The sequence below is a fragment of the Coregonus clupeaformis genome, chromosome 25, assembly GCF_020615455.1.
Source record: "Coregonus clupeaformis isolate EN_2021a chromosome 25, ASM2061545v1, whole genome shotgun sequence".
In the NCBI taxonomy this organism is placed as follows: Eukaryota; Metazoa; Chordata; class Actinopteri; order Salmoniformes; family Salmonidae; genus Coregonus; species Coregonus clupeaformis.
This window is the reverse complement of record NC_059216.1, coordinates 36,582,182-36,608,828: the sequence shown is the minus strand read 5'-3', so window position 1 is coordinate 36,608,828 and position 26,647 is coordinate 36,582,182. Positions and strand designations below refer to the sequence as shown.

Genomic DNA, 26,647 nt, shown 5'->3' with positions numbered 1-26,647 from the left:
GTCCAAACGTTTGGCTGGTACTGTATATTACACTATTTATTTCCTTTTCATCAACAAGTAATACTATATAGAGCGAAAACCCTGCAGAGTACACAACTTGTGATGTGGAAACTGGAACCTAGACCAAAATCAAAGAAAGAAAAGGTTTTTGTAACATTTGTAATGCTTGTTATTTTACCATTGCAACTGTCAACAAAGGATAAAATACCACAACATAGCACACACAGACATTTATATAAATGATTAATAAGACACATAGAATGAAACAGCATGGAAATGGCAATGTTTTTTTGTGTGTGTTAGCAATGTATTCAGCTACAAGTGTTTGTGCCAGACAAGACTAACCTAGAGACAGTATTCAGGACTCAGGACTTATAAAATCATATCAGGAAAGGGTAACAAAACATGTAGTCAACATGTAATTAATCATTCGTTTATGATAAAAGTTTCAGTAAAACAATCACTTTATTCACTGTTATTCACTCTTGTGATGGATAGTGTGCTGGTGGTTTCCATTTGATAAACACCTGTCAAACAGACTTTTATGTAATTGTGCCATTTGAAGCATTTGGGTTGGGCAGGATCGTACACAGCAGTGTGTGTCTTTTTGGTTGTAGACACAACATGGACGAGAGCTGCAGCCACCTCTTCCAGTTCAGCTTGAGTTAGTGGTGTGTGGCATCCATCCAGCTCACCCATGCAAAGAAATAAAAAAAAAGCAGTATGAGTCAACATATGTAAGACCTTCAGTGACACTGACAGCATCAACATGTGTTGCAATATTGTTCAGATAAACAATATTGTGCTTTTGGTTCTCTCAGACTGGGCTTCAATATCCCCTCCTTTATCCAGAAGGATCTCCACCTCAACATGACCCGCTGTAGCAGCCAGAATTAGAGGAGTGAAACCTGGGGGCAGACAGATTACTCTCCAACACCAGATACATAGATACAGACTCCCACTTCTACACACAAATGATCAAGTTCCCTGAAAAATGGACATGAAAATCTAGCTATGTGGTGTGATTTACAGTATATGTGCATCGATGTCCCCAGAGGGGTAGAGGGAGTGCATGGAGGGTGGGGACACTGCGTTGAAGGGTGTCTGTGCTGTGGGTATGGGCGAGGTTGTATTGTTCAACACAGGCACTCTTCAAAAGCCCAGTCTTTTTTACACTGCTGCTACTCACTGTTTATTATCTATGCATAGTCACTTTACCCCTACCTACATGTACATATTACCTCAATTACCTCAACTAACCTGTACCCCCGCACATAGACTACCCCCTTTATATAGCTTCGTTACTGTTATGTTATTGTGTGACCTTTTTGCTTACTTTAGTTTATTTCATTTTGTATGTATTTTTTTACCAAATATTTTCTTACTTACTTTTTTTATTTTTATTCTGCATTGTTGGTTAAGGGCTTGTCAGTAAGCATTTCACGGTAAGGTCTAACCTGTTGTATTCGGTGCATGTGAAATGTTTCTGTTGATGTAATTATACTTTCCTGTGGATGTATTGTCTCACATTCCTACCGCCAAAAGGACCAACCACACGGACAACCGTTAAAGTACATTAAAATATCATTTTATTCTAGGTTGTAGAGCTAATGTCTGCCCAACAATTCAATACAATTCAACGGCAGGTTTCCAGGCAAGCTGAGCACAATAACTGTGGACACGGTCACTTGCATGGTGGCTCTCATGGAATTAACAAACTTCACAAATCCGAGAGAGGATTAGGGAGAGAATCCATTGAAGATGAGACCAGTAGGCCTATCCTGTTTGATTGCAGTCTGAAGACAAGGCATCTCAGAGCAGGTCCAGGAGGAGATCAAGGTCTGTCTGTTGAATTTACCTTTCGTAATAATTACAGGCTATGTAAGTAATTTTCTTTATGATCATCAATGAACACAAAGTTTAGTGAAAGGAAATGAATGTACCACTGTTTAAGCAGTTTGAAATCTAAATGACAACAAGGGAACAAAAAACAGCACATAGGGTAATAGTTAGAGGGGAAATGGGGGTAGGCCTATATAAATGTGAAAATATAGAAGGGTATTTATACAAGGCCTGTATTATATTAATCATTCAGGATTCTTATGTTTAGCCTGGGTACCTGTTTGTGCTAACATTCCACTACTTGTACTCCATGTCATATGCCAAATATATGACACAAATTACAAGGAGTGGAATGTAAGCACAAATCAGGTCTTATTTTCCATACTCCACAGAAATCCCCAATAAGGACAACCTTGAGGTCCACATGAACGAGATCTCCCTGGAGGAGTTGAATGGGAGCCATCATGACTCCACTTCACAGCTCAACATGCAGGGTGTCTTCCTCCACATCCTGGTTGATGCCCTCGGCTCTGTCATCATTGTGGTCAGCGCTCTTCACCTACATGTGGCAGCCTTGTCATGCAGGAGAGACCTGTGTCAACCCATGCTACAACAGCCACGACTACACTAACCACCACCAACAACCAGTCAATGCTACACTGGTCACCATGCTTGGTAGTAGTACCCAGACTACAGTGCACCTCGCTGGGCCTTGCTGGGGGCTCTACCTCGACCCCATACTCTGCATCATCATGGTGGCCATCTTGCTCTATACCTGAATGAGTCAGCCCTCATCCTCCTGCAGACTGTTCCTAAATAGATAAACATGCACCGGCTGCTGGGGAGGGTCAGGAGCCTGGATGGTGTGTTGGCTGTCCACGACTTACAGATCTAGTAGCTGGCAGGGCACAGGATCATTGCCACAGCACACATCAAATGATTCCTACATGGATGTGGCCAAGTAAATCAAAGGCCTCTTTCATGAAGAGGGTATCCATGCCACAACAGTTCAACCACAGTTTATTCCCGTTAACTTTGTATCTAATACACTGAACGAAAATATAAACGCAGCATGTAAAGTTTCCATACACACAAAAAGCTTATTTCTCAAAAATGTTGTACAGTGAGCATTTCTCTGTTGCCAAGATATTCCATCCACCTGACAGGTCTGGCATGTCAAGAAGCTGATTAAACAGCATGATCATTACACCGGTGCACCTTGTGCTGGGGACAATAAAAGGACACTCTAAAATGTGCAGTTTTGTCACACAACACAATGTCACAGATGTCTCAAGTTTTGAGGGAGTGTGCAATTGGCATGCTGACTGCAGGAATGTCCACCAGAGCTGTTGCCAGATAATTGAATGTTCATTTCTTTACCATAAGTCGCCTCCAATGTCGTTTTAGAGAATTTGGCAGTATGTCCAACCAGCCTCACAACCGCAGACCACGTGTAACCATGCCAGCCCAGGACCTCCATACCTGGCTTCTTCATCTGCGGGATTGTCTGAGACCAGCCACCTGGACAGCTGATGAAACTGTGGGTTTGCATAACCAAATAATTTCTGCACAAACTGTCAGAAACCGTCTCAGGGAAGCTCATCTGCGTGCTCGTTGTCCTCACCAGGGTCTTGACCTGACTGCAGTTCTGCATCGTAACCGACTTCAGTGGGAAAATGCTCACCTTCGATGGCCACTGGCACGCTGGAGAAGTGTGCTCTTCACGGATGAATCCCGGTTTCAACTGTACCGGGCAGATGGCAGACAGAGTGTAGGGCGTGATGTGGGTGACCGGTTTGCTGATGTCAACGTTGGGAACAGAGTGCCCCATGGTAGCGGTGGGGTTATTGTATGGGCAGGCATAAGCTACAGACAACAAACACAATTGCATTTTATCGATGGCAATTTGAATGCACAGAGATACCGTGATGAGATCCTGAGGCCCAATGTCGTGCAATTCATCCACCGCCATCACTTCATGTTTCACTTTGATAATGCACGGCTCCATGTCGCAAGGATCTGTACACAATTCCTGGAAGCTGAAAATGTCCCACTACATCAATGGCCTGCACACTCACCAGACATGTCACCCATTGAGCATGTTTGGGATGCTCTGGATCGATGTGTATGACAGCGTGTTCCAGTTCCCGCCAATATCCAGCAACTTCGCACAGCCATTGAAGAGGAGTGGGACAACAGGCCACAATCAACAGCCTGATCAACTCTATGCAAAGGAGATGTTTCGTGCTGCATGAGGCAAATGGAGGTCACACCAAATATTGACTGGTTTTCTGATCCACGCCCCTACCTTTAAAAAAAAAATGCCCCAAAGCTGTGCTGTGGAAGATTTGACAGAACAGCGCTAAGAGTACCTGCTGGAGAAGAGGTTGTTTCCTCTCAGTATCACTCAATACAACACCAGTCAACCTCAATACAACAGTCACCCTTTGCAGCTACCATCAAGCTAACTGCCACGCAGAGCCCCAAGCCTGACATTTATAGAGGCAGAATCCTCAGTGTAATAATGAATGTATTTATACATTGGGAACTTGAAATTGGCGAGAGGTTTAAGTGAACTTCTTAGCACACTGTATGCCACAGCAGGAGGCATCGTAAGTGATACTCATCCAACTAAATTCCTAGTGTCTGGATATTCTGTCTACTGTGTCTATGCGAAGCAGTTGGTGTATGCTGAGAAAACAAGTAGTATTACAGCATCTGCCATGGCTTTATGAGCTCTTTAGTTGCTTTTGTCATTTAATAGTAAGTCACAATTGTGTCTATAGGCTTTGCAGACAACTTGAGTATGCAACTCTTAGAATTGTGCCAGCAATTAGGTCACTGCATTGAGAATAGTGAGCGCACCCTGACCTCCTATCATTCTCACCCAAATAACTGAAATTATGTGAAACTGGATGCCCGATGAAGACCTAAGGGTCGAAACGTTGTTATAAATAAATATCACCTGGAGCCTGAGCAGCAATGTGCGGCGTTTTCCTTTCTGTATTTCATGAATTTGCTACAACTCCAGCACGTGCGGAAAGTACCTGGATGTGCATATTTTCTTCAGCTTTTGAAGCTGATGAACATCCCATTTATCAGAACCGTTCATGTTTTGTTGCACATATCAACAATAAGTGTCAAAATTATATGAATATTTTTGACAATTTAATTATTTTTTGTCTCGCCTGTCTGCTAGAGGCAAAGCAGACTTTTGTCCCACTTTAGTGCGCTCCCGCATATGTCTTCCGGTTGTCAGCAGTCTGGTTGTTTCGGCGTTCTTGACCTCCCAAGATGGCTGGTGTTCGAGCCCTGGGTGCACTCTCCAGAATTACAGCAAGGAGATACAACGTTCTCTCAGGTGAAGTTGTGTTGAAATGTGTGGAATTGATGCCAAAGTCAAATGTCTTTCAACGGTTTAGGCACATTTTGGAAACCGACGAAGGGTCTCTACTGGAGATGCAGCTAACTTGGCTAGCTAGCTAGTTAACGTTAGCTAGCCAACACCGGTAGACTTCTGACAGCTAGCTAGCTAATTAATTTAGTGTGCTAGCAACAAAACAACGTTACTGGTAGACACGACTAGGTTTAGATACCTATTTGTTATTCATTTAGATTAAGATAAGTTCACGTGAGTAAACGTTCACCGCGTGAGCAAATTAGCGTGCTAGATAGCTAGTGAACTTGATTCATGTGACGTAGGTAACGTTAGCTGGCTAATCAAACTTTTCCTGCAATTTTATTGTTGTCTTAACATATCTACACTTTACAGTAGACGCTTCCATTTGTCATTCATTGTCTAACAGCATCAATGTGTCCCTGACTGATTGTAGACAGGGAATCTAGGTGAGAGTTCACAGTGGTCAGTGTCTTAAGGTCAAACTATAGAGCAGGCAGGCATCATCATATACACTGAATATATATGTATTTTTTTGTTTGTTTGTTTATAATATAAACGCAACATGTAAAGTGTTGGCCCCATGTTGGCCTGGCTGCCAAGAGGTTGGGCCTATGCCCTCCAAGGAACAAATTACAAACCACTTTACATTTTTTTTGGGGGGGGGGTAGAAGGATTACTTTATCCTTTGGGATAGGATAAAGTAATCCTTCTACCACCACACCCATTTCTCCTAAAAAAAATAATATTGTAAAGTGGTTGTCCCCTGGCTATCATAAGGTGAATGCACCAATTTGTAAGTCGCTCTGGATAAGAGCGTCTGCTAAATGACGTAAATGTAATGTTTTAAATGGTTATGTTTTAGTCAAATATTATATCTGTTTGGGCTTCTTGCTGTCAATTTGCAGTCTACAAATGATTTGTAATTTGTTCCTTGGAGGGCATAGGCCCAACCTCTTGGCAGCCAGGCCAACATGGGGCCAACACTTTACATGTTGCGTTTATATTATAAACAAACAAACAAAAAATATAGATTCAGTGTAGATGATGATGCCTGCCTGCTCTATAGCAAAACCTTGCTTAAAGATCACATCTCTATTATGCATGGGAATACTTTGGAACAGATTTCCAAAATAAAAGTTTATTGGAGCTGATTTTCTGGTGTTTTTAGTCTTATGTCCAACAATAAAAAATAAAAATGTATAAATGTTGCTCAGATCTTGGGGGGCAAATAAAATCACCCACGGGCCGCCAGTTGGGGAACCCTGCCATATACATTTTCCTCCCTCTATGAGTCTGTCATCAACATTAGACATGAGTTATCACAGCCCCAGGCCGAGAATAAATAAAGCTTTGCCTTATTTGACTTCCCATACAGAGACACATGTAAAACCTAAGATAGATAGCTGTGTTTTCTTATCTTTCCGAACTACCTGAATGAAATGTAACCCTTTTCTTGTTTTATGTTTTTAGATATCTCATGTCGTACCTTCTCAGTTGCACCTGCCATTTCAGGTAAGTTGAAAGACTGCTTAGTGGGATATGAACTTGATTTGATTAGCCTAATAAAAGTATGGAGTTTGTTAATTTGATATGTTTTTATGTGTGATATTCACTCTTTTTACACAGCCCGAACCCATGTCAACTATGAAGTCAAAGAGGATGTGGCAGTTATTCGGATGAATGACCCAACTTCAAAGGTAATTTACATAAAGATGATGATTGCATCTTCCTTTGTACATTTTTCATTTTCAATTCATGCATGAGACTGAAATCTAAATCTGTCTTTTGTGTATCCATGTGTCTGCAGGTCAACACTCTGTCGGTCCAGATGCAGAATGAGATGATAGAAGTATTTAATGAGGTCTTGGCCAACAATGCAGTCCAGAGTGCTGTCCTCATCTCCTCCAAGCCTGGTTGCTTCATTGCAGGAGCTGACATCAAGTCAGTCACACCTTTCACATTATATTATAGAAAACATTCACATTTTAAATTTGGTGCCACCGAGGCCTACATGCTGTATACTCAAAATGCTGAACTCATTCTTGTTAAATGTTCTGATACCTAGGCCTACACAATACTGAAAATGTTGCATTTTAGTCTAGCTGACGGTTTGGACACTCCTACTCATTCAAGGATTTTTCTTAATTTTTACTATTTTCTAATAGTAAAAATTAATAATAGTGAAGACATCAAAACTATCAAAGAACACATATGGAACCATGTAGTAACCAAAAAAGGGTTAAACAAATCAAAATATATTTTAGATTCTTCAAAGTAGCCACCCTTTGCCTTGATGACAGCTTTGCACACTCTTGGTATTCTCTCAACCAGCTTCACCTGGAATGCTTTTCCAACAGTCTTGAAGGAGTTCCCACATATGCTGACACTTGTTGGCTGCTTTTCCTTCTCTCTGCTGTCCAACTCATCCCAAACCATCTCAATTGGGTTGAGGTCGGGGGATTGTTGAGGCCAGGTCATCTGATGCAGCACTCAATCACTCTCCTTCTTGGTCAAATAGCCCTTACACAGCCTGGAGGTCTGTTGGGTCATTGTCCTGTTGAATAAGAAATTATAGTCTCACTAAGCGCAAACCAGATGGGATGGCGTATCGCTGCAGAATGCTGTGGTAGCCATGCTGGTTAAGTGTGCCTTGAATTCTAAATAAATCACAGACAGTGTCACCAGCAAAGCACCATCACACCTCCTCCTCCGTGCTTCACGGTGGGAACCACACATGCAGAGGTCATCCGTTCAACTACTCTGAGTCTTACAAAGACACGGTGGTTGAAACCAAAAATCTCAAATTTGGACTCATCAGACCAAAGGACAGATTTCCACCGGTCTAATGTCCATTGCTCGTGTTTCTTGGCCCAAGCAAGTCTCTTCTTCTTATTGGTGTCCTTTAGTAGTGGTTTCTTTGCAGCAATTCGACCATGGCCTGATTCACGCAGTCTCCTCTGAACAGTTGATGTTGAGATGTGTCTGTTACTTGAACTCTGAAGCATTTATTTGGGCTGCAATTTCTGAGGCTGGTAACTCTAATGAACTTATCCTCTGCAGCAGAGGTAACTCTGGGTCTTCCTTTCCTGTGGTGGTCCTCATGAGAGCCAGTTTCCTCATAGCGCTTGATGGTTTTTGCGACTGCACTTGAAGAAACGTTCAACGTTTTTGAAATGTTCTGTATTGACTGACCTTCATGTCTTAATGATGGACTGTAATTTCTCTTTGCTTATTTGAGCTGTTCTTGCCATAATATGGACTTGGTCTTTTACCAAATAGGGCCATCTTCTGTATACCACCCCTACCTTGTCACAACACAACTGATTGGATCAAACACATTAAGAAGGAAAGAAATTCCACATATTAACTTTTAACAAGGCACACCTGTTAATTGAAATGCATTCATGAAGCTGGTTGAGAGAATGCCAAGAGTGTGCAAAGCTGTCATCAAGGCAAAGGGTGGCTACTCTGAAGAATCTCAAATATAAAATATATTTTGATTTGTTTAACACTTTTTTTGGTTACTACATGATTCCATATGTGTTATTTCATAGTTTTGATGTCTTCACTATTATTCTACAATGTACAAAATAGTAAAAATAAAGAAAAACCCTGGAATGAGTACGTGTGTCCAAACTTTTGACTGGTACTGTGTGTGTGTGTGTCAAAGCTGTAAAACATCCTAAATATAAACCAACTTAGTGAATAATATTGGTGTTTAATGAGGGTTTCAACATGAAATATATATATATATTTTTGCACACTTTCATTTATTTGTTATGTTTTTGCGCCAAACTGGTGGCAGTCTATTTGGGAGAGTTGCAGAGTTAATTTTGCAATTTTTCATTAGATGCTTTGTTCATTAATTAGGCGATTGTCTCTTGAACCATATGGTCTATCTACTAGAAACTAATGGACAGTATGGACACAGATATAAAAAATGAATAGTATTTCTGAATATATTTTAAGTTATTCAAGTATAAATCTCTGCCGTGCGGTCGCCTAGGCAGAGAGTTCCTGTACATTTAGTAAATATTTGTAGTAATTATTTTTATGGCATTTTTCCCTACGAACCTTTTGTTTTATCAATTAACGATTGATTTAGCTTATTATTGTTTGAATCCAGCATGTTTTCAAGACTGAAGTTTGCAGTTGGTTTTTGGCTTGCTAATATTCGCTGGCTAGCATGCAATGTTTTGATTAGATAATGCTAACTGTCCGGAGGTTGAGGATGGTGAGAAACCCGAATACAGAGATGACAGATGGCCATGACTGTATGGAGGACTATGTTATAACGCTACTCCTGAGTTAATATTGACTGCCGTAGTAGTGAAGAGTAGCTAGCTAGCTACTAGTCCAGTGGCTAGTACGGAACTCTAACTTCATCTGACTGAGTTCTACTACGAAGCCACAGACAGCGTGGATGGCGCTGCCTGCCTGCTCCCAGCTCTCCCCTTTGACCACCTCCCTTCGCTGACCTCAATCAAGCCATTAACTTTATTAACCTTCAGTCTCTTGACCATCTATCTACTCATGATGATTAGTTGTTTTTAAATTGATTGTTTTTTGTTGTTGCTTTACAGCGCTTTGATAATTCTTTATGTAATTAATAGCGCTATAAAAATTTACTGTATTATTATAAATTACCAATGTTACCATAGATTACCAAAAGTACAGAAGATTCCGCGAACTTTTCTAAATTAACGGTAGCTTTGCAACCCTAGCTCTGTTCCCCAACACATACACTCTCCTCTCCTTTGCAGCATGATCCAGGCCTGTAACACCTCAGAGGAGGTCACAAAGCTTTCTAAGGAGGGACAGAAGATGTTTGAGAGGATTGAAAAGTCTCCCAAGCCTATTGTTGCAGCCATCAATGGCCCCTGCTTAGGAGGAGGCTTAGAGGTGAGCAAAATGGCTACCATTACACTGTGTTTTGTCGTAATAGCAGTGCATAATTTGGAGGTGATGGAACAAAAAGTGAGCCCGAGAGGGGGGTGACCTGGGGGGCTCTGAGGTACCAGGACGCATGAAAGACGGGCTACTTTGACACTGACAAACTTGGAATCTGAGATCAATTAAAATGACCTTGTCTTGAATCGATTAATAGTCTAGGCCTAGGTGTGTGGAGACACAGATATTGTACAATATGAGGAGGAAATTATAGTCCTAAAAAAGCTTTCCAGTTTCACTGACTCACCCAATGATGTGCAGCTCACTCACCCACCGGCGATTGGCCGACGCGCTTGTGCCAAAAGCTTATCTCTCTTGTTTTACTTTGTAAAACAATGCTGTTCGCTCAATAGGCTTATTTGGAAGTTGATGACTTTGTAGCCTACAGACAGATTAGTCTTCTCTTTTCAGCAGGATCCATTTGCTTTTTAACCTGTTTCCCCCCGCGATTGTATTTGAAATATTGCGAAAGGCCTGTTTTGGCTGCATGATGTTCACTGACAGAGTTGCCGCGCGTTCCCGACTGTAGGCATGCCTTGTGACTGGGCTACTATTTCAAATCAAATCAAATTTGATTTGCCACATGCGCCGAATACAACAGGTGTAGACATTACCGTGAAATGCTTACTTACAGCCCTTAACCAACAATGCATGTTGTTAAAATAAAACAACAACAACAAAAAGTGTTGAGGAAAAAAAGAGCAGAAGTAAAATAAAATAACAGTAGGGAGGCTATATATACAGGGGGGTACCGGTGCAGAGTCAATGTGGGGGGGGCACCGGCTAGTTGAGGAAGTTGACGTAATATGTACATGTGGGTATATTTTAAAAATATAAATAATAATAATCCTCTGTGGCTAAATTATAGGCCTACTCCTGGTGTAGTATTTTGAATTATGAAATTTGTTTCTGAACAGACAGCAGTAATTCTATAATTTTGGCAAATGTATTTCAATTTATCAGGGGTGCTGCGGTACCTCCAGCACCCTTCCCACGGTTATGATTCTATAAGGAAATAAATGATGAAGTTCAACGCTGGAGAGATGAGAGTTGCAGGCTCATGTCTAGCAGAGTAGAGAGAGGGCAAGAGATCATAGAAAGACACGCTTCTCTCGCTCACCACAGCAATGGCCATGCGTTGATGTATATAGGCTACAATGTACTCCTGAGTGGTGCAGTGGTCTAAGGCACTGCATCGCAGTGCTAACTGTGCCACTAGAGATCCTGGTTCGAATCCAGGCTCTGTCGCAGCCGGCCGCGACCGGGAGACTCATGGGCGGCGCACAATTGGCCCAGTGTCGTCCAGGGTAGGGGAGGGAATGGCCGGCAGGGATGTAGCTCAGTTGATAGAGCATGGCGTTTGCAACGCCAGGGTTGTGGGTTCGATTCCCACGGGGGGCCAGTATATATAAAAAAATATGTATTCACTAACTGTAAGTCGCTCTGGATAAGAGCGTCTGCTAAATGACTAAAAATGTAAAAATGTAAAACAATGTTGTGCAAATCATAAACCCGGGCCGGCCCAACCCAAATCAATTCTTAGAATATCAGGCACGTTTTCACATTACGCTTTTTATGGGGCAGTAGAATTACAGAGGAGTCAACTTGAATTAACTGTGATTGCTTTTATTAGAATTTTTACATTGCAAACACAAAAAACAAAATTCATGCCACGAGGTACTGGATCCTGGCAAATGGGTTCCGGAAGGAAACAGTCAAACTGAGGTGTGCCGGATCCTTTTCCGGCAGGATCTGGCTCAAATTAAGCACTGCATAATAGTACATTTACTGATCTCAAGGAAGAAAATTGATTCATCACTACGAGCATCAGCAATACAAAATGCACATAGATGGGACAAAGGTCAATAACGTACAGACACTGTTAAGTCCTAAGGTACATCATATTATTCCAATATTACTTATAAAAACACATTTTAAAATTCTCTTAACAAGAACAATTTGAGTTTAGTTCCTATTCTCCCAAGGTATGTTATTTTCTAAATGCAATGTTTAATGTGTTGTGTGTTTAGTTTGCCATCGCCTGCCAGTACAGAGTTGCTACTAAGAGCAAAAAGACTGTCCTAGGTACTCCGGAGGTGATGCTTGGTCTTCTGCCTGGAGCTGGTGGAACACAAAGACTCCCTAAGATGGTCAGTATCTGGGGAAATACTCTATAAATCCATAAACCGTACCTGAATAGCACAGTAAAACTTTGATCTACAATAGTATTTCAGAGTGATATTAGTACAGTGCAACAGCAAATCATAGTCGCTACAGTACGCACACTGACTACTGCAGAATGCAGTATTCTTAAGTTGAACAGCTTTGCAGCACTGTATTTGCCTGCTGTAGCAGTGTTTCGTTTTCTTGATTTGTTGTCAGCAGATTTTTTTTAAATGAAATTGAATGTTTTCAGAAATGTAAATATATTTTGTCTTCAGGTGGGTATTCCCAGTGCCTTTGACATGATGCTGACGGGAAGAAACATCAGGGCAGACCAAGCCAAGAAGATGGGTCTGGTCCACCAGCTAGTGGACCCATTAGGTATAGTAATCACTCAACTCATTTAATCATATTATAGTCAATAAAAGTTACTGATAAGCGCATACTTTAATTGATGAAATGTTCATTGAGATTAATAAATATAAATTGTTTACAGGTCAGGTAGTTTCAGTTAAGGTGTCTAAATGCTTCTAATTTATGCTCTTTTGTTATTCTAGGACCTGGATTGAAGAGTCCAGAGGAGAGGACGATTGAGTACCTGGAGGAGGTTGCCATACAGTGTGCCAAAGGAATCGTCAACAAGAAGATCGCTCTCACCAAGGAGAAAGGCATGATGCAGAGTAAGTATTAGACCCAAATACCGTGTAGCACTTGGTATAGTGCCCAAAAACAAAGACTAATGCCAAGAAGAACTACTACACAGTTGTGGCCAAATATATTGGCACCATGAAATAATTCCCTATTTCTTGTCAAATAAGTTGAAATAAAAACATTTAAAAAATTCTCCACACCTTGTTATTGGTTTTCCAACATTGCAGAACCAATTTTATTTTTGTTAACTTAAAGGTGCAATATGCAGAAATTGCTTTGCCATTTCCTGATTGCAAAAATTCTAATAGTTCAGTTTGTGACAACAAGCAACCAAAGTGTAGAGCATCATTGTACCATCTAAACCGCTGTGAAATATATTTTCAATAACCAAAAATATTGTATATTTTCAGCTGTTTGAAGCTAGTGTACAAAACCGAAAGTGAAAGACCCAAAAAACGAAACTCATGAACGGGAAGCATAGGAATAGCGTGCACAGAATAGATCTATCACTTCTTAGACACGCTTACAATGAAAATTACAGATCTATAACTCGCATTTCTATGTGAATTTGGTTGATCTCCCCAAAAGTTACATATTGCAGCGTTAAGTTTATAATTGAGAAAATAAAGACAAATGGCAAGGACAAAATTATTGGCACCCCGGAGCTAGCAGATAAACGCTTTTTGTAGCCATCAATGAGCTTGCTGCACCTTTCTACTTGCAAACTGCTCTAATTCTTCAATGTTTGAAGGGTGCCCTCCACCAACTGCTGTTTTCAGGTCTCGCCATAGGTTTTGGATGTGATTCAGATCTGGACTCTTCACTGGCCACTCCAGAACTACTACCTCTCTCAAAGAGTGCAGTGTATAAAGTCAGAACATCTGCTATCTCAGCCACTGCCTGTCACCAAGGGAGTACCCCAAGGCTCGATCCTAGGCCCCACGCTCTTCTCAATTGACATCAACAATATAGCTCAGGCAGTAGGAAGCTCTCATCCATTTATATGCAGATGATAGTCTTATACTCAGCTGGCCCCTTCCCGGATTATGTGTTAAACGCTCTACAACAAAGCTTTCTTAGTGTCCAACAAGCTTTCTCTGCCCTTAACCTTGTTCTGAATACCTCCAAAACAAAGGTCATGTGGTTTGGTTAGAAGAATGCCCCGCTACCCACCGGTGTGATTACTACCTCTGAGGGTTTAGAGCTTGAGGTAGTCTCCTCATTCAAGTACTTGGGAGTATGGCTAGACGGTACACTGTCCTTCTGTCAGCACATATCAAAGCTGCAGGCTAAGGTTAAATCTAGACTTGGTTTCCTCTATCGTAATCACTCCTCTTCCACACTATCAATCTTGTTTTTATGCATGTATACAACCTATTTGGACGCTTTTAACATTTGTTTTTTTTTCTCTCCTTCCTCTGCAGAAGTCCAAGACTACGTAATGGGCATTGAGTTTGTGCGGCAACAGATCTACAAAACTGTCACAGGCAAAGTCATGAAGATGAGCAAGGGACTGTATCCTGCCCCCTTGAAAATCATTGAGGTAGGAGGAATTTGTCATATCTACTTATTCATTCAATAATAATGAGGATGATTTTAGTGAGATAATGATATCAAATGGCAGCCGTTTTTGAAAGCAGATGCAGAGCTCCAGATTGAACTTGGTTCACTCATGCCCTCTTGGTTTTATTAAAAGACACTTATAACTTCTCATTCTGCTTTCTCCCCCCTCAAGAGTGTGAAGGCAGGCTTGGAGCAGGGCCCAGATTCTGGCTATTTGGCAGAAGCCCAGGTGAGAGAATATACATTGAGTTAGATTGATTATGAATACAGTAAAACATGCATAATGTGCTTATCAATAAGTTGAATGGTTTTGTATGAAACATTTTACAATTATTATTTTGTTACAGAACTTTGGCAAACTGGCAATGACCTCTGAATCAAATGCGCTGATCGGCCTCTACCACGGCCAAGTGGCATGCAAGAAGAACCGCTTTGGAGTCCCTGAGAGACCTGTGAAGTAAGTGATGACCTTTGACCCAAAACTAGTTAAATAGTTATTTTCAGTAAGAAATGCAAATTGTATTACAAATATTAGAATACTGTTCAGACGCAGCTCTGAGGTCTTTGGAGATCAAAACATTTATGCTGATGTCATAATTTCAGATAGGTCATGGCATTAACCTTTAACCCCTTACACTTGTGGGAATTGGCCTATATGGATAGGGCTAAATTGAAATGTTTCTTACAGAAGAAATATGGAAAGCATATTCATAACCATGGTAGCAATGAAAAGGGAACCGTTTGGAGATTATGGGAAATGTATTAGACTAAAGGTGAGGACAAAACAGTAAATCTGACATGACTGAATCTAAACATTACATTATTGATTTTATGTGCATTTTACATTTATTGTACTTTTCAATGCATTTGTTGATAACGAAATCAGAAAATACTCAGTAACATGATAAGAATATTTGGGGTAGGTGCAACATAATACAAAAAAATGACAAGGGTTTGAGTGCGAGGTCTAACTAGCGTCTCCAAGTGTGCACAGTTCCTACATAATTTCAATGCGCTTTTATGACTCAAAGAAGAGGCTTCAATTAGGGCCCTGTGTAGCTCAGTTGGTAGAGCATGGTGTTTGCAACGCCAGTGTTGTGGGTTCGATTCCTAGCTCTCCTAGCTGTGCTGTTGAGGAACTAGAGCAGGGGTAGGCAACCCTGTTCCTGGAGTGCCACAGGTACTGCAGTATTTTGTTCCAGCTAGGCACCACACCTGACCAACTGAGCTAATTGATCAGTTCAATGATTGCCTAAATTCAACACAAGTGCCTGCGGCACTTCAGGACCAGGTTTGCCTACCCCTGAATTGGAGCAAGCAGACTTGTAGTTGTTTTCTTTGGAACACAGCCCTGCATCCCCGCCCTTACACAATTACTGTTTACGCATTCCAAAAACGGTCCATTTATAAATCGTAATCTAGTCAGGTGGGCATAATTTGAAAGTGTGTACTATTGCCAACATGGCTAGCTAAATTACAAAATACGATCTTACAGTGTTAGGCTTTCACAAGTCAATTAAGAGAAGCAGGTCGTAATTTTGGTGCATAGAATAGAGTTCTGGTCACCAACTGGTCGCTCTTCAAGACATTCCTAGTGATCACCAAACATTTATGTAGAAAAGCCAACGATAAAGCCTTGGGCTCATATATTTATTTCTTCGTCTTGCGCTGTCAGCGGCAGGTGCACTTGATTCAGAAGCCCTGCGTGCCGATTAGGCAAAGTTTTCCTGTTTTTAACAATTTATTTGTCTGAAGGGACAAACGCCCACCTATCCGGCAGACCAGGAGAGCTAAATCAAGTGCGCCTACTGCGCTGCCCAATCGGATAGCTCAAATCACCGTGCCTACAGCTTCCACGACCCCACAGCAAAGTTTGATACTAGCCTACGTGAGTTTTCTTAATTTTAAAACCATGACCAAAGAGAGACTGTCAAAGAATACAGCAAAGAGCTTTTACAAAACATAAAACGTGCTTCTCCCTACTTCCACTCGCACTGCAATGAATGACTAGCCAAGTGTATGATAGGCCTGTGTTTTTATTATTAGCAGCTAGTCGTGTTTATTTTAAATTGTACTTTCTTTGGTCATAGCAACAACATGAATTTGTGCATGAGGTAGAAATCTCACCAGAGGAAAGGAGAGAGCAGGGGCCGTGAGAGGCGGAACCTCTGCTGCTCTCACCCTCCACTGAGATGCAGGTATCGTCAGTCCAGTAAAATAAAAAAGCTCAGCTATGCCTCGCAAGTAATACAACTGATCTATTTTGTTATCAAAGCTTGAGTTTTGAAATATAATATGGTGTGAGCAGAACAATATTGGCAGGCCTAGCATAGCCAATATGCTGTGATAATGTACTAGGCCTACTGCACAAACCTCATTCCTACAGAACTGTTTTTATTAGGTTAATGGTGCATAGACTTACATTTTAAGTCATGTTTAAAAAAATAAAAGAATAATCTGAGCGGTAGATCTCTGCTTGCTTTTTTGACTGCGAAAGTGATCTTGACTCAGAAAAGGTTGTTGACCACTGAAATAGTCACGAGTGCATTCAGATGCGTGTTTCCTGCCAAATTTCTTCACAATATGACAAACACAGGCTCATTCGGTTCAGAGCAAACCAGTTTATGACGTCATGTCATCTTGTAACTGTACATCAAGCATAGTGATCATAAACGTCTCATCTTTCAAAATACATAGTCCTCTCTATTTACAGCATTTCCCTCACGCAGACAACAAAAAAATTGCTACAGTTGCCCAATTAGCGGGAGGGATGGGGGAAAGGTCTTGTTGCGCACAGTGTTAAAGTTCCGAACTGCTGTCAGTCGAAACCAATACTAGGCTGTGAAGCGGAGACCTTAAGCTCTGACGTCATGTATAGCATGTTACTGTACAGACACTGCGTTCCAATTTAAGCACTTATCAGTGTCCAAATATGCTATTTTTAACCCATAAATAGGTACAAGTGTAAAGAGTAGGGCTGTCCCCGACTTTAAAAAATCTTGGTCGACCGAAAGTTGTTTGTTCTTTCAACCAATCGAATGTGTATTTTCCATATATAGACACCATATGTGTTTTATTAAAATCAACTATATGCATTGAGCTTGCCTGATGCTTTAAGCATACAGTTTGATGAAATAAGACAAAGGCCTCAACGGAGCCAGAGATCTAGATAGCCAGAGGAAAAAAACTTTACCTGACCCAACTATTCTCCTTCAGCTCCTGCTGGCTTTCGCAGATTCTGCCATTACTCTCCTGAAGTTGCCGGTAATAGGCTACACGAGGAGTCGGCAACCTTTCTCATGTTGAATGCGAATTTATCTTACCATTTCTACCGATCTGCGTGCCAGTTATGGTTTTCATATGCACATTTCCGGGAAACGTTTTTATTTTATAATAGTCTTCGTATCTCAAAATCATTGTCATGTGGTTAATAAAAATTATAGTCAAATCTAAATGAAAATGATACAAACCTAAAAGGTAACTTATATTGCCATTGCCAACTATGTAAAAATAGCCTACATAAAGCCAACAAATAAAAACATTGCAGCCTGCAGGTAGAAAATAACCTGATAAAAATAAATAACCTATAAATCACATTGGCTACACATGGCCTGTCTGCAACGAACTTGAAACATTGTATCAACTATTAACTTGGGTCTGCCCGAAGCTTGCCCTAGCAAACTTGCAACATTATATAAAATATTCTCTGCCCTCAGAGTTTCCTGTGCCAGTGAGCTCGGGACAGACACAGCTGTAGGCTGTTTGCGCAAGGGATAAGAAGTGGTGCTTGACTTGGGCAGGAGCTCGCTGGAGCGGAGTACCAGCACCTCAAATTTTCTACTGCTTGAGCTTCTGTTCCTCTTATAGAATACTAGCTCAAAAGTATTGTGGAGCTCCTGCACCTAAATATAAACAGTACCAGCACCCAAAATGAGTACCGGAACCTATTTCAGGTCAAGCACTGATAAGAAGTAATCAGGTAGGCCTATTTTATGACGTTTCCACTGGATTGTTAGTGGTTATTGGTGGTGCGGTAAGCCAATCAGAAATACTATCAGATCCCCAAATGGGCACATTTATATACCTACATTTGCGCGCAGGCCAGGTAGCCTGTAGGCCTACTTCTATACGTGCCGTCCTTACTCAACATTGACAGGAGCGCTCCAAACAAAAGACAATGACTAAATTGACAAAACTCGTAAATGGAATGAAATACTGTAAACCAAAAGTTGTTCCTCACAAGTGTAGCATAGGTTATGCACTCTGCAAACAATGTGTCCACTCCGACAATGAGAATGGGAAGACTGGAATAATAATATTGAATGTATTAAAATAAATTACCATAACCAGAGTAACAAACATTGTAGATTAGAAATTATAGGAATTAACGGTAAATGTACTACTGGTGATATATGTAATGAGGAATTGATATACACTAACAACCAAACGCAAACAATTCACACAATGAAGTTATGAAACAATGAATGTGCACAAATTGGTGGGAGAGAGCACATTCTGGAGAGAGAAGTGCATTGTGCATCTGGGCGCAAGGTCAATCCGACGTCTGCATTTTCCATGCAGCATTTACGGTGATATGGCCTCAGCAGAAGTCAGGGCATTCATACTTCTTGCGCTGAGCTGTTGTCAAGGAAGTGAGTTTGTGTTTATACAGGATGTACCGCCCCCACATACTGTCAACCTTGAACGCTTTAGCAGGATTCTTGCTCTTCACAACTGGCTACGTGATTATTGCAGCTCAATGGGTGTAACTTTTGTTGACAATTTCTATACCTTTTGGAAACAAAACACGTTTTATAAGGAGGATGGGATCCACCCAAATCATTTGGGTTCCTGGATCCTTTCACAGCATTATAAGGCTGCGTTGAGACAATGACTTAGCAATGACCGAAGCCCAGCTCAACTAATCCCTACCATTGTGACGCAGAGTTGTCAAAATGCTTCAGCAAATGTACATTACACCAGGGGCGTCGGTAGACGCAATATAAGTAACCTAATTTATGTCCCTCTAACTGCACTGAATGTCTCTGCTGATACTACAGCTATTGTATGCAGTAATCATGTGCCTAAGAACCAGATTTATTTTACATTTACATTTTAGTCATTTAGCAGACGCTCTTATCCAGAGCGACTTACAGGAGCAATTAGGGTTAAGTGCCTTGCTCAAGGGCACATCGACAGATTTTTCACCTAGTCGGCTCGGGGATTAGAACCAGCGACCTTTCGGTTACTGGCACAATGCTCTTAACCACTAAGCTACCTGTTAGCACTGAGCCGGTGTGCCCGAGGAGGAAGTCCACTGTGTGCAGCTCACCCTGCACTAACATAAAGAACATTACCACATCTACTGCTGCTAAGCTTCCCAGTAAAGCAATAAAAACAAGTAAGCATCCCAGAAGAAAAGTGCTCAAAATAGCCCACGTTAACATGTGTAGCTTAAGAAACAAGGTTCATGAAATCAATAATTTGCTAGTAACAGATGACATTCATATTCTCTGAAACACACTTAGATAATCCCTTTGATACAGTGGTAGCAATACAAGGTTATAACATTTACAGAAAATATAGAAATGCCAATGGTGGAGGTGGAGGTGTTGCTGTTTTATATTAAGAACCACATTCCTGTGAAGATTAGAGCGGATCTCATGTTAAATACTGTTGAAGTATGGCTACAGGTTCATCTGCCTCACCTAAAGCCCATTCTGGTGGGAAGCTGCTATAGACCACCAAGTGCTAACAGTCAGTATCTGGATAACATGTGAAATGCTTGATAGTGTATGTGATATCAATAGATAGGTATACTTTCTGGATTATTTAAATATTGACTGGCTTTCATCAGGCTGCCCACTCAAGAGATCGCATCAAACTGTAACCAGTGCCTGCAACCTGGTTCAGGTTATCAGTTAACCTACCAGGGTAGTTACAAACAGTACAGGAATGAGATCATCAACATGTATTGATCAAAGCTTTACTAATGCTGTAGAGATTTATTTGAAAGCAGTATCCAAATCCATTGGATGTAGTGATCACAATATAGTAGCCATATCTAGGAAAACCAAAGGTTGGGCCTAATATTGTGTATAAGAGGTCATACAATAAGTTTTGTAGTGATTCCTATGTTGTTGATGTAAATAATATATATTGGTCCATGGTGTGTAATGAGGAGCAAACAGACACTGCACTTTACACATTTATGAAATTGCTTATTCTAGTTACTAATAAGCATGCACCCATTTAAGAAAATGACTGTAATAACGGTTAAATCCCCATGGATTGATGAGGAATTGAAAAATTGTATGGTTGAGAGGGATGAGGCAAAAGGAATGGCAAATAAGTCTGGCTGCACAACCGATTGGCAAATGTATTGCAAATTGAGAAATCATGTGACTAAACTGAATAAAAAGAAAGAAGAAACTACACTATGAAACAAAGATAAATGACATAAAGAATGATAGTAAAAAGCTTTGGAGCACCTTAAATGACATTTTGGGAAAAAAGGCAAACTCCGCTCCATCATTCATTGAATCAGATGACTCATTCATCACAAAACCAACTGATATTGCCAACTACTTTAATTATTTTTTCATTGGCAAGATTAGCAAATTTAGGCATGACATGCCATGCCAGCAACAATTGCTGACACTACACATCCAAGTGTATCTGACCAAATTATGAAAGACAAGCATTGTAATTTTGAATTCCGTAAAGTGAGTGTGGAAGAGGTTAAAAATTGTTGTCTATCAACAATGACAAGCCACAGGGGTCTGACAACTTGGATGGAAAATTACTGAGGATAATAGTGGACGAAATTGCCACTTCTATTTGCAATATTTTCAATTTAAGCCTAGTAGAATGTGTGTGCCCCCAGGCGTGGAGGGAAGCAAAAGTCATTCCGCTACCTAAAAATAGTAAAGCCCCCTTTTACTGGCTCAAATAGCCGACCAATTAGCCTGTTACCAACCCTTAGTAAACTATTGGAAAAAATTGTGTTTGACCAGATACAATGCTATTTTACAGTAAACAAATTGACAAACTTTCAGCATGCTTATAGAGAAGGACATTCAACAAGCACAGCACTTACATCAGTAACCCGACGATGATTGGCTGAGAGAAATTGATGATAAAAAGATTGGGGGGGCTGTTTTGTTAGACTTCAGTGCGGCTTTTGACATTATCGATCATAGTCTGCTGTTGGAAAAACTTTGAGTAAAGCCAGAGTGTCTATGTATGCGGATGACTCAACACTATACATGTCAGCTACTACAGCGACTGAAATGACTGCAACACTTAACAAAGAGTTGCAGTTGGTTTCAGAGTGGGTGGCAAGGAATAAGTTAGTCCTAAATATTTCAAAAACTAAAAGCAAATGATTCACTAAACCCTAAACCTCAACTAAATCTTGTAATAAATAATGTGGAAATTGAGCAAGTTGAGGTGACTAAACTGATTGGAGTAACCCTGGATTGTAAACTGTCATGGTCAAAACATATTGATACAACAGTAGCTAAGATGGGGAGAAGTATGTCCAAAATAAAGCGCTGCTCTACGTTCTTAACAGCACTATCAACAAGGCAGGTCCTACAGGCCCTAGCTTTGTCACACCTGGACTATTGTTCAGTTGTGTGGTCAGGTGCCACAAAAAATGACTTTGGCTCAGAACAGGGCAGCACGGCTGGCCCTTGGAAGTACACAGAGAGCTAATATTAATAATATGCATGTCGATCTCTCCTGGCTCAAAGTGGAGGAGAGCTTGACTTCATCACTACTTGTGTTTATGAGAGGTGTTGACATGTTGGGTGCACCGAGCTGTCTGTTTGAGCTACTGACGCACAGCTCGGTCACTCATGCATACCCCACAAGACATGCCACCAGAGGTCTCTTCACAGTCCCCAAGTCCAGAACAGACTATGGGAGGCGCACATTACTACATAGAGCCATGACTACATGGAACTCTATTCCACATCAAGTAACTGATGCAAGTAGTAAAATTAGATTAAAAAAACACCTTATGGAACATGGGGACTGTGAAGCAACACAAACATATGCGCAGACACATGCATACACACACACGATAACATACGCACTATACACACACGTACACATGGATTTTTGTACTGTAGATATGTGGTAGTGGTGGAGTAGGGCCCTGAGGGCACACCGTGTGTTGTGAAATCTGTGTATGTATTGTAATGTTTTTTAAATTGTATGAACTGCCTTAATTTTGCTGGATCCATAATAAATACAAATGCAAACCAATCATGTCAGTGCGGAGCTATACAGAGCTCTCCGCATTGTTACAAAATTTGTGAGGTGCATGGCGATGCGGTACGGAGCTTGATTTGGCCTCTGCATGCCTTTGGAGGCTCCGCAATTGCATCACACCGTCCATATGGAGCCGCCGACCACATTTTCGGATCAAGCATAAATTGGCTTTTAGTCTAGGCCTCCGCAATGGATTAGTTCACTGAGATGGGCGCAAATATATATATGCAGTGCCTTCGGAAAGTATTTACACCCCTTGACTTCTTCCACATTTTGTTACGTTACAGCCTTATTCTAAAATGGATTAAATAAATAAAAATCCTCAACAGTCTACACACAATACCGCCAGGACAGCGGAGTCACTGTCCACCTTCCGGAGACACTTGAAACCCTACCTCTTTAAGGAATACCTGGAATAGTATAATAGTAATCCTTCTACCCCCCCCTTTACTACCACTGTCTTTTGTCTAAACTAACACCCGACTTATTTCACCTGCTAGCACTGACTTGTTTAAAGAAATGTACTTATTGTGATCGAGATGTAGTTGTCCCTGATTGCACTGACTTTGCTCACAGCTGCTTGTTTGAAGAAGTGTACTTACTGTGATCAAGATGTGGTTATCCCACTGGCTATCCTAAGTTGAATGCACCAATTTGTAAGTCGCTCTGGATAAGAGTGTCTGCCAAATGACTTAAATGTAAATGTAATACCCCATAATGACAAAGCGAAAACAGGTTTTTAGACATTTTTGCAAATGTATTACAAAAAATATATATAAATACCAGATTTACGTAAGTAATCAGACCCTTTGCTATGAGATTCGAAATTGAGCTCAGGTGCATCCTGTTTCCATTGATCATCCTTGAGATGTTTTTACAACTTGATTGAAGTCCACCTGTGGTAATTTCAATTGGTTGGACATGATTTGGAAAGGCACACACCTGTCTATATAAGGTCCCACAGTTGACAGTGCATGTCAGAGCAAAAACCAAGCCATGAGGTCGAAGGAATTGTCCATAGAGCTCCGAGACAGCATTGTGTTGAGGCACAGATCTGGGGAAGGGTACCAAAAAATGTCTGCAGCATTGAAGGTCCCCAAGAACACAGTGGCCTCCATCTTTCTTAAATGGAAGAAGTTTGGAACTAGCAAGACTCTTCCTAGAGCTGGCCGCCCGGCCAAACTGAGCAATCGAGGGAGGTGACCAAGAACCCAATGGTCACTCTGACAGAGCTCTAGAGTTCCTCTGCGGAGATGGGAAAACCTTCCAGAAGGACAACCATCTCTGCAGCACTCCACCAATCAGGCCTTTATGGTAGAGTGGCCAGACTGGAGCCACTCCTCAGTAAAAGGCACATGACCGCCCGCTTGGAGTTTGCCAAAAGGCACCTAAAGGACTCTCCAGACCATGAGAATCAAGATTCTCTGGTCTGATGAAACCAAGATTGAACTCTTTGGCCTGAATGCCAAGTGTCACGTCTGGAGAAGCATGGTGGTGGAAGCATCATGCTGTGGGGAGGTTTTTCAGCGGCACGGACTGGGAGACTAGTCAGGATCGAGGCAAAGCTAAATGGAGCAAAGTACAGAGAGATCCTTGATGAAAACCTGCTCCAGAGCGCTCAGGTCCTCAGACTGGGGCGAAGGTTCACCTTCCAACAGGACAACGACCCTAAGCACACAGCCATGACAACGCATGAGTGGCTTCGGGACAAGTCTCTAAATGTCCTTGAGTGGCCCAGCCAGAGCCTGGACTTGAACGAACATCTCTGGAGAGACCTGAAAATAGCTGTGCAGCAACGCTCCCAATCCAACCTGACAGAGCTTGAGAGGATCTGCAGAGAAGAATGGGAGAAACTCCCCAAATACAGGTGTGCCAAGCTTGTAGTGTCATAACCAAGAAGACTCTGGGCTGTAATCGCTGCCAAAGGTGCTTCAACAAAGTATTGTGTAAAGGGTCTGAATACTTATGTAAATGTGATATTTCATTTTTGTATTATTAATACATTTGCAAAAATGTCAACTTTTTTTGCGTTGTCATTCTGGGGTATTGTGTGTAGATTGATGAGGGAAAAAAATTATTTAATCCATTTGAGAATAAGGCTGTAACGTGACAAAAATGTGAAAAGTCAAGGGGTCTGAATACTTCCGAATGCGCTATGTGTGTGTGTGATATATATATATATACACACACACACACACACAGTACTAGTCAAAAGTTTGGACACAGCTACTCATGTAAAGGTTTTTCTTTATTTTTATTATTTTTTACATTGTAGAATAATAGTAAAGATATCAAAACTATGAAATAACACTTATGGAATCATGTAGTAACCAAAAAAGTGTTAAACAAATCAAAATATATTTTCAATTTGAGATTCTTCAAATTGCCACCCTTTGCATTGATGACAGCTTTGCACACTCTTGGCATTCTCTCAACCAGCTTCACCTAGAATGCTTTTCCAACAGTCTTGAAAGAGTTCCCACATATGCTGAGCACTTGTTGGCTGCTTTTCCTTCACTCTGCCGTACGACTCATCCCAAAACATCTCCATTGGGTTGAGGTCGGGGGATTGTGGAGGCCAGGTCATCTGATACAGCACTCCATCACTCTCCTTGGTAAAATAGCCCTTACACAGCCTGGAGGTGTGTTGGGTCATTGTCCTGTTGAAAAACGAATAATAGTCCCACTAATCCCAAACCAGATGGGATGGCGTATCGCTGCAGAATGCTGTGATAGCCGTGCTGGTTAAGTGTGCCTTGAATTCTAAATAAATCACAGACAGTGTCTCCAGCAAAGCACCCCCACACCATAACACCACCTCCTCCATGCTTTACGGTGGGAACTACACATGCGGAGATCATCCGTTCACCCACACCCGTCTCACAAAGACACAGCGGTTGAAACCAAAAATCTCAAATTTGGACTCCAGACCAAAGGACACATTTCCACCGGTCTAATGTCCATTGCTCGTGTTTCCTGGCCCAAGCAGGTCTCTTCTTCTTATTGGTGTCCTTTAGTAGGTTTCTTTACAGCAATTTGACTATGAAGGCCTGATTCACACAGTTCCCTCTGAACAGTAGATGTTGAGATGTGTCTGTTACTTGAACTCTGAAGCATTTATTTGGGCAGCAGTTTCTGAGGCTGGTAACTCTAATGAACTTATCCTCTGCAGCAGAGGTAACTCTGGGTCTTCCATTCCTGTGGCGGTCCTCATGAGAGCCAGTTTCATCATAGCGCTTGATGGTTTTTGCGACTGCACTTGAATAAATTTTCAAAGTTCTTAAAATTTTCCGGATTGACTGACCTTCATGTCTTAAAGTAATGGACTGTCGTTTCTCTTTGCTTATTTGAGCTGTTATTGCCATAATATGGACTTACCAAATAGAGTTATCTTCTGTATACCGCCCCTACCTTGTCACAACACAACTGATTGGCTCAAACGCATTAAGAAGGATATAAATTCCACAAATTAACTTTTAAGAAGGCACACCTGTTAATTGAAATGCATTCCAGGTGACTACCTCATGAAGCTGGTTGAGAGAATGCCAAGAGTGTGCAAAGCTGTATTCTAACATCATATTTCTTCGTCCCTGATCCACCAGGAATCTGGCCATCTTGGGAGCAGGTCTGATGGGTGCAGGTATTGCCCAGGTGACTGTGGACAAGGGCATTCACACCGTCCTGAAAGACACCACCGTGGAGGGACTGAGCAGGGGCCAGCAGCAGGTCTACAAAGGGTGGGTTTACCAGAGAGCAATAGCACACTGCTAACTAGCTATCGATGCTACATCGGCTACA

At 41.3% G+C, this 26,647-nt stretch overlaps 1 protein-coding gene and 1 pseudogene across 1 annotated transcript in view; both read left to right on the top strand.

The window, feature by feature from the left end:
* Positions 1-2,266: 2,266 nt before the first annotated feature.
* Positions 2,267-4,577, top strand: LOC121538927 (annotated as a pseudogene).
* A 502-nt stretch (positions 4,578-5,079) lies between these two features.
* The window catches only part of hadhab (hydroxyacyl-CoA dehydrogenase trifunctional multienzyme complex subunit alpha b), a 29,434-nt gene continuing 7,866 nt past the window's right edge, over positions 5,080-26,647 (top strand). Inside the window, exons 1-12 of the mRNA XM_041848140.2 lie at positions 5,080-5,203; positions 6,713-6,754; positions 6,869-6,939; positions 7,050-7,183; positions 10,006-10,144; positions 12,223-12,342; positions 12,634-12,736; positions 12,913-13,035; positions 14,431-14,549; positions 14,742-14,798; positions 14,917-15,026; positions 26,452-26,586. Of these exons, the coding sequence (XP_041704074.1) occupies positions 5,137-5,203; positions 6,713-6,754; positions 6,869-6,939; positions 7,050-7,183; positions 10,006-10,144; positions 12,223-12,342; positions 12,634-12,736; positions 12,913-13,035; positions 14,431-14,549; positions 14,742-14,798; positions 14,917-15,026; positions 26,452-26,586 (1,220 nt within the window). The 5' untranslated portion in view covers positions 5,080-5,136. The remainder of the gene's footprint in view (positions 5,204-6,712; positions 6,755-6,868; positions 6,940-7,049; positions 7,184-10,005; positions 10,145-12,222; positions 12,343-12,633; positions 12,737-12,912; positions 13,036-14,430; positions 14,550-14,741; positions 14,799-14,916; positions 15,027-26,451; positions 26,587-26,647) is intronic.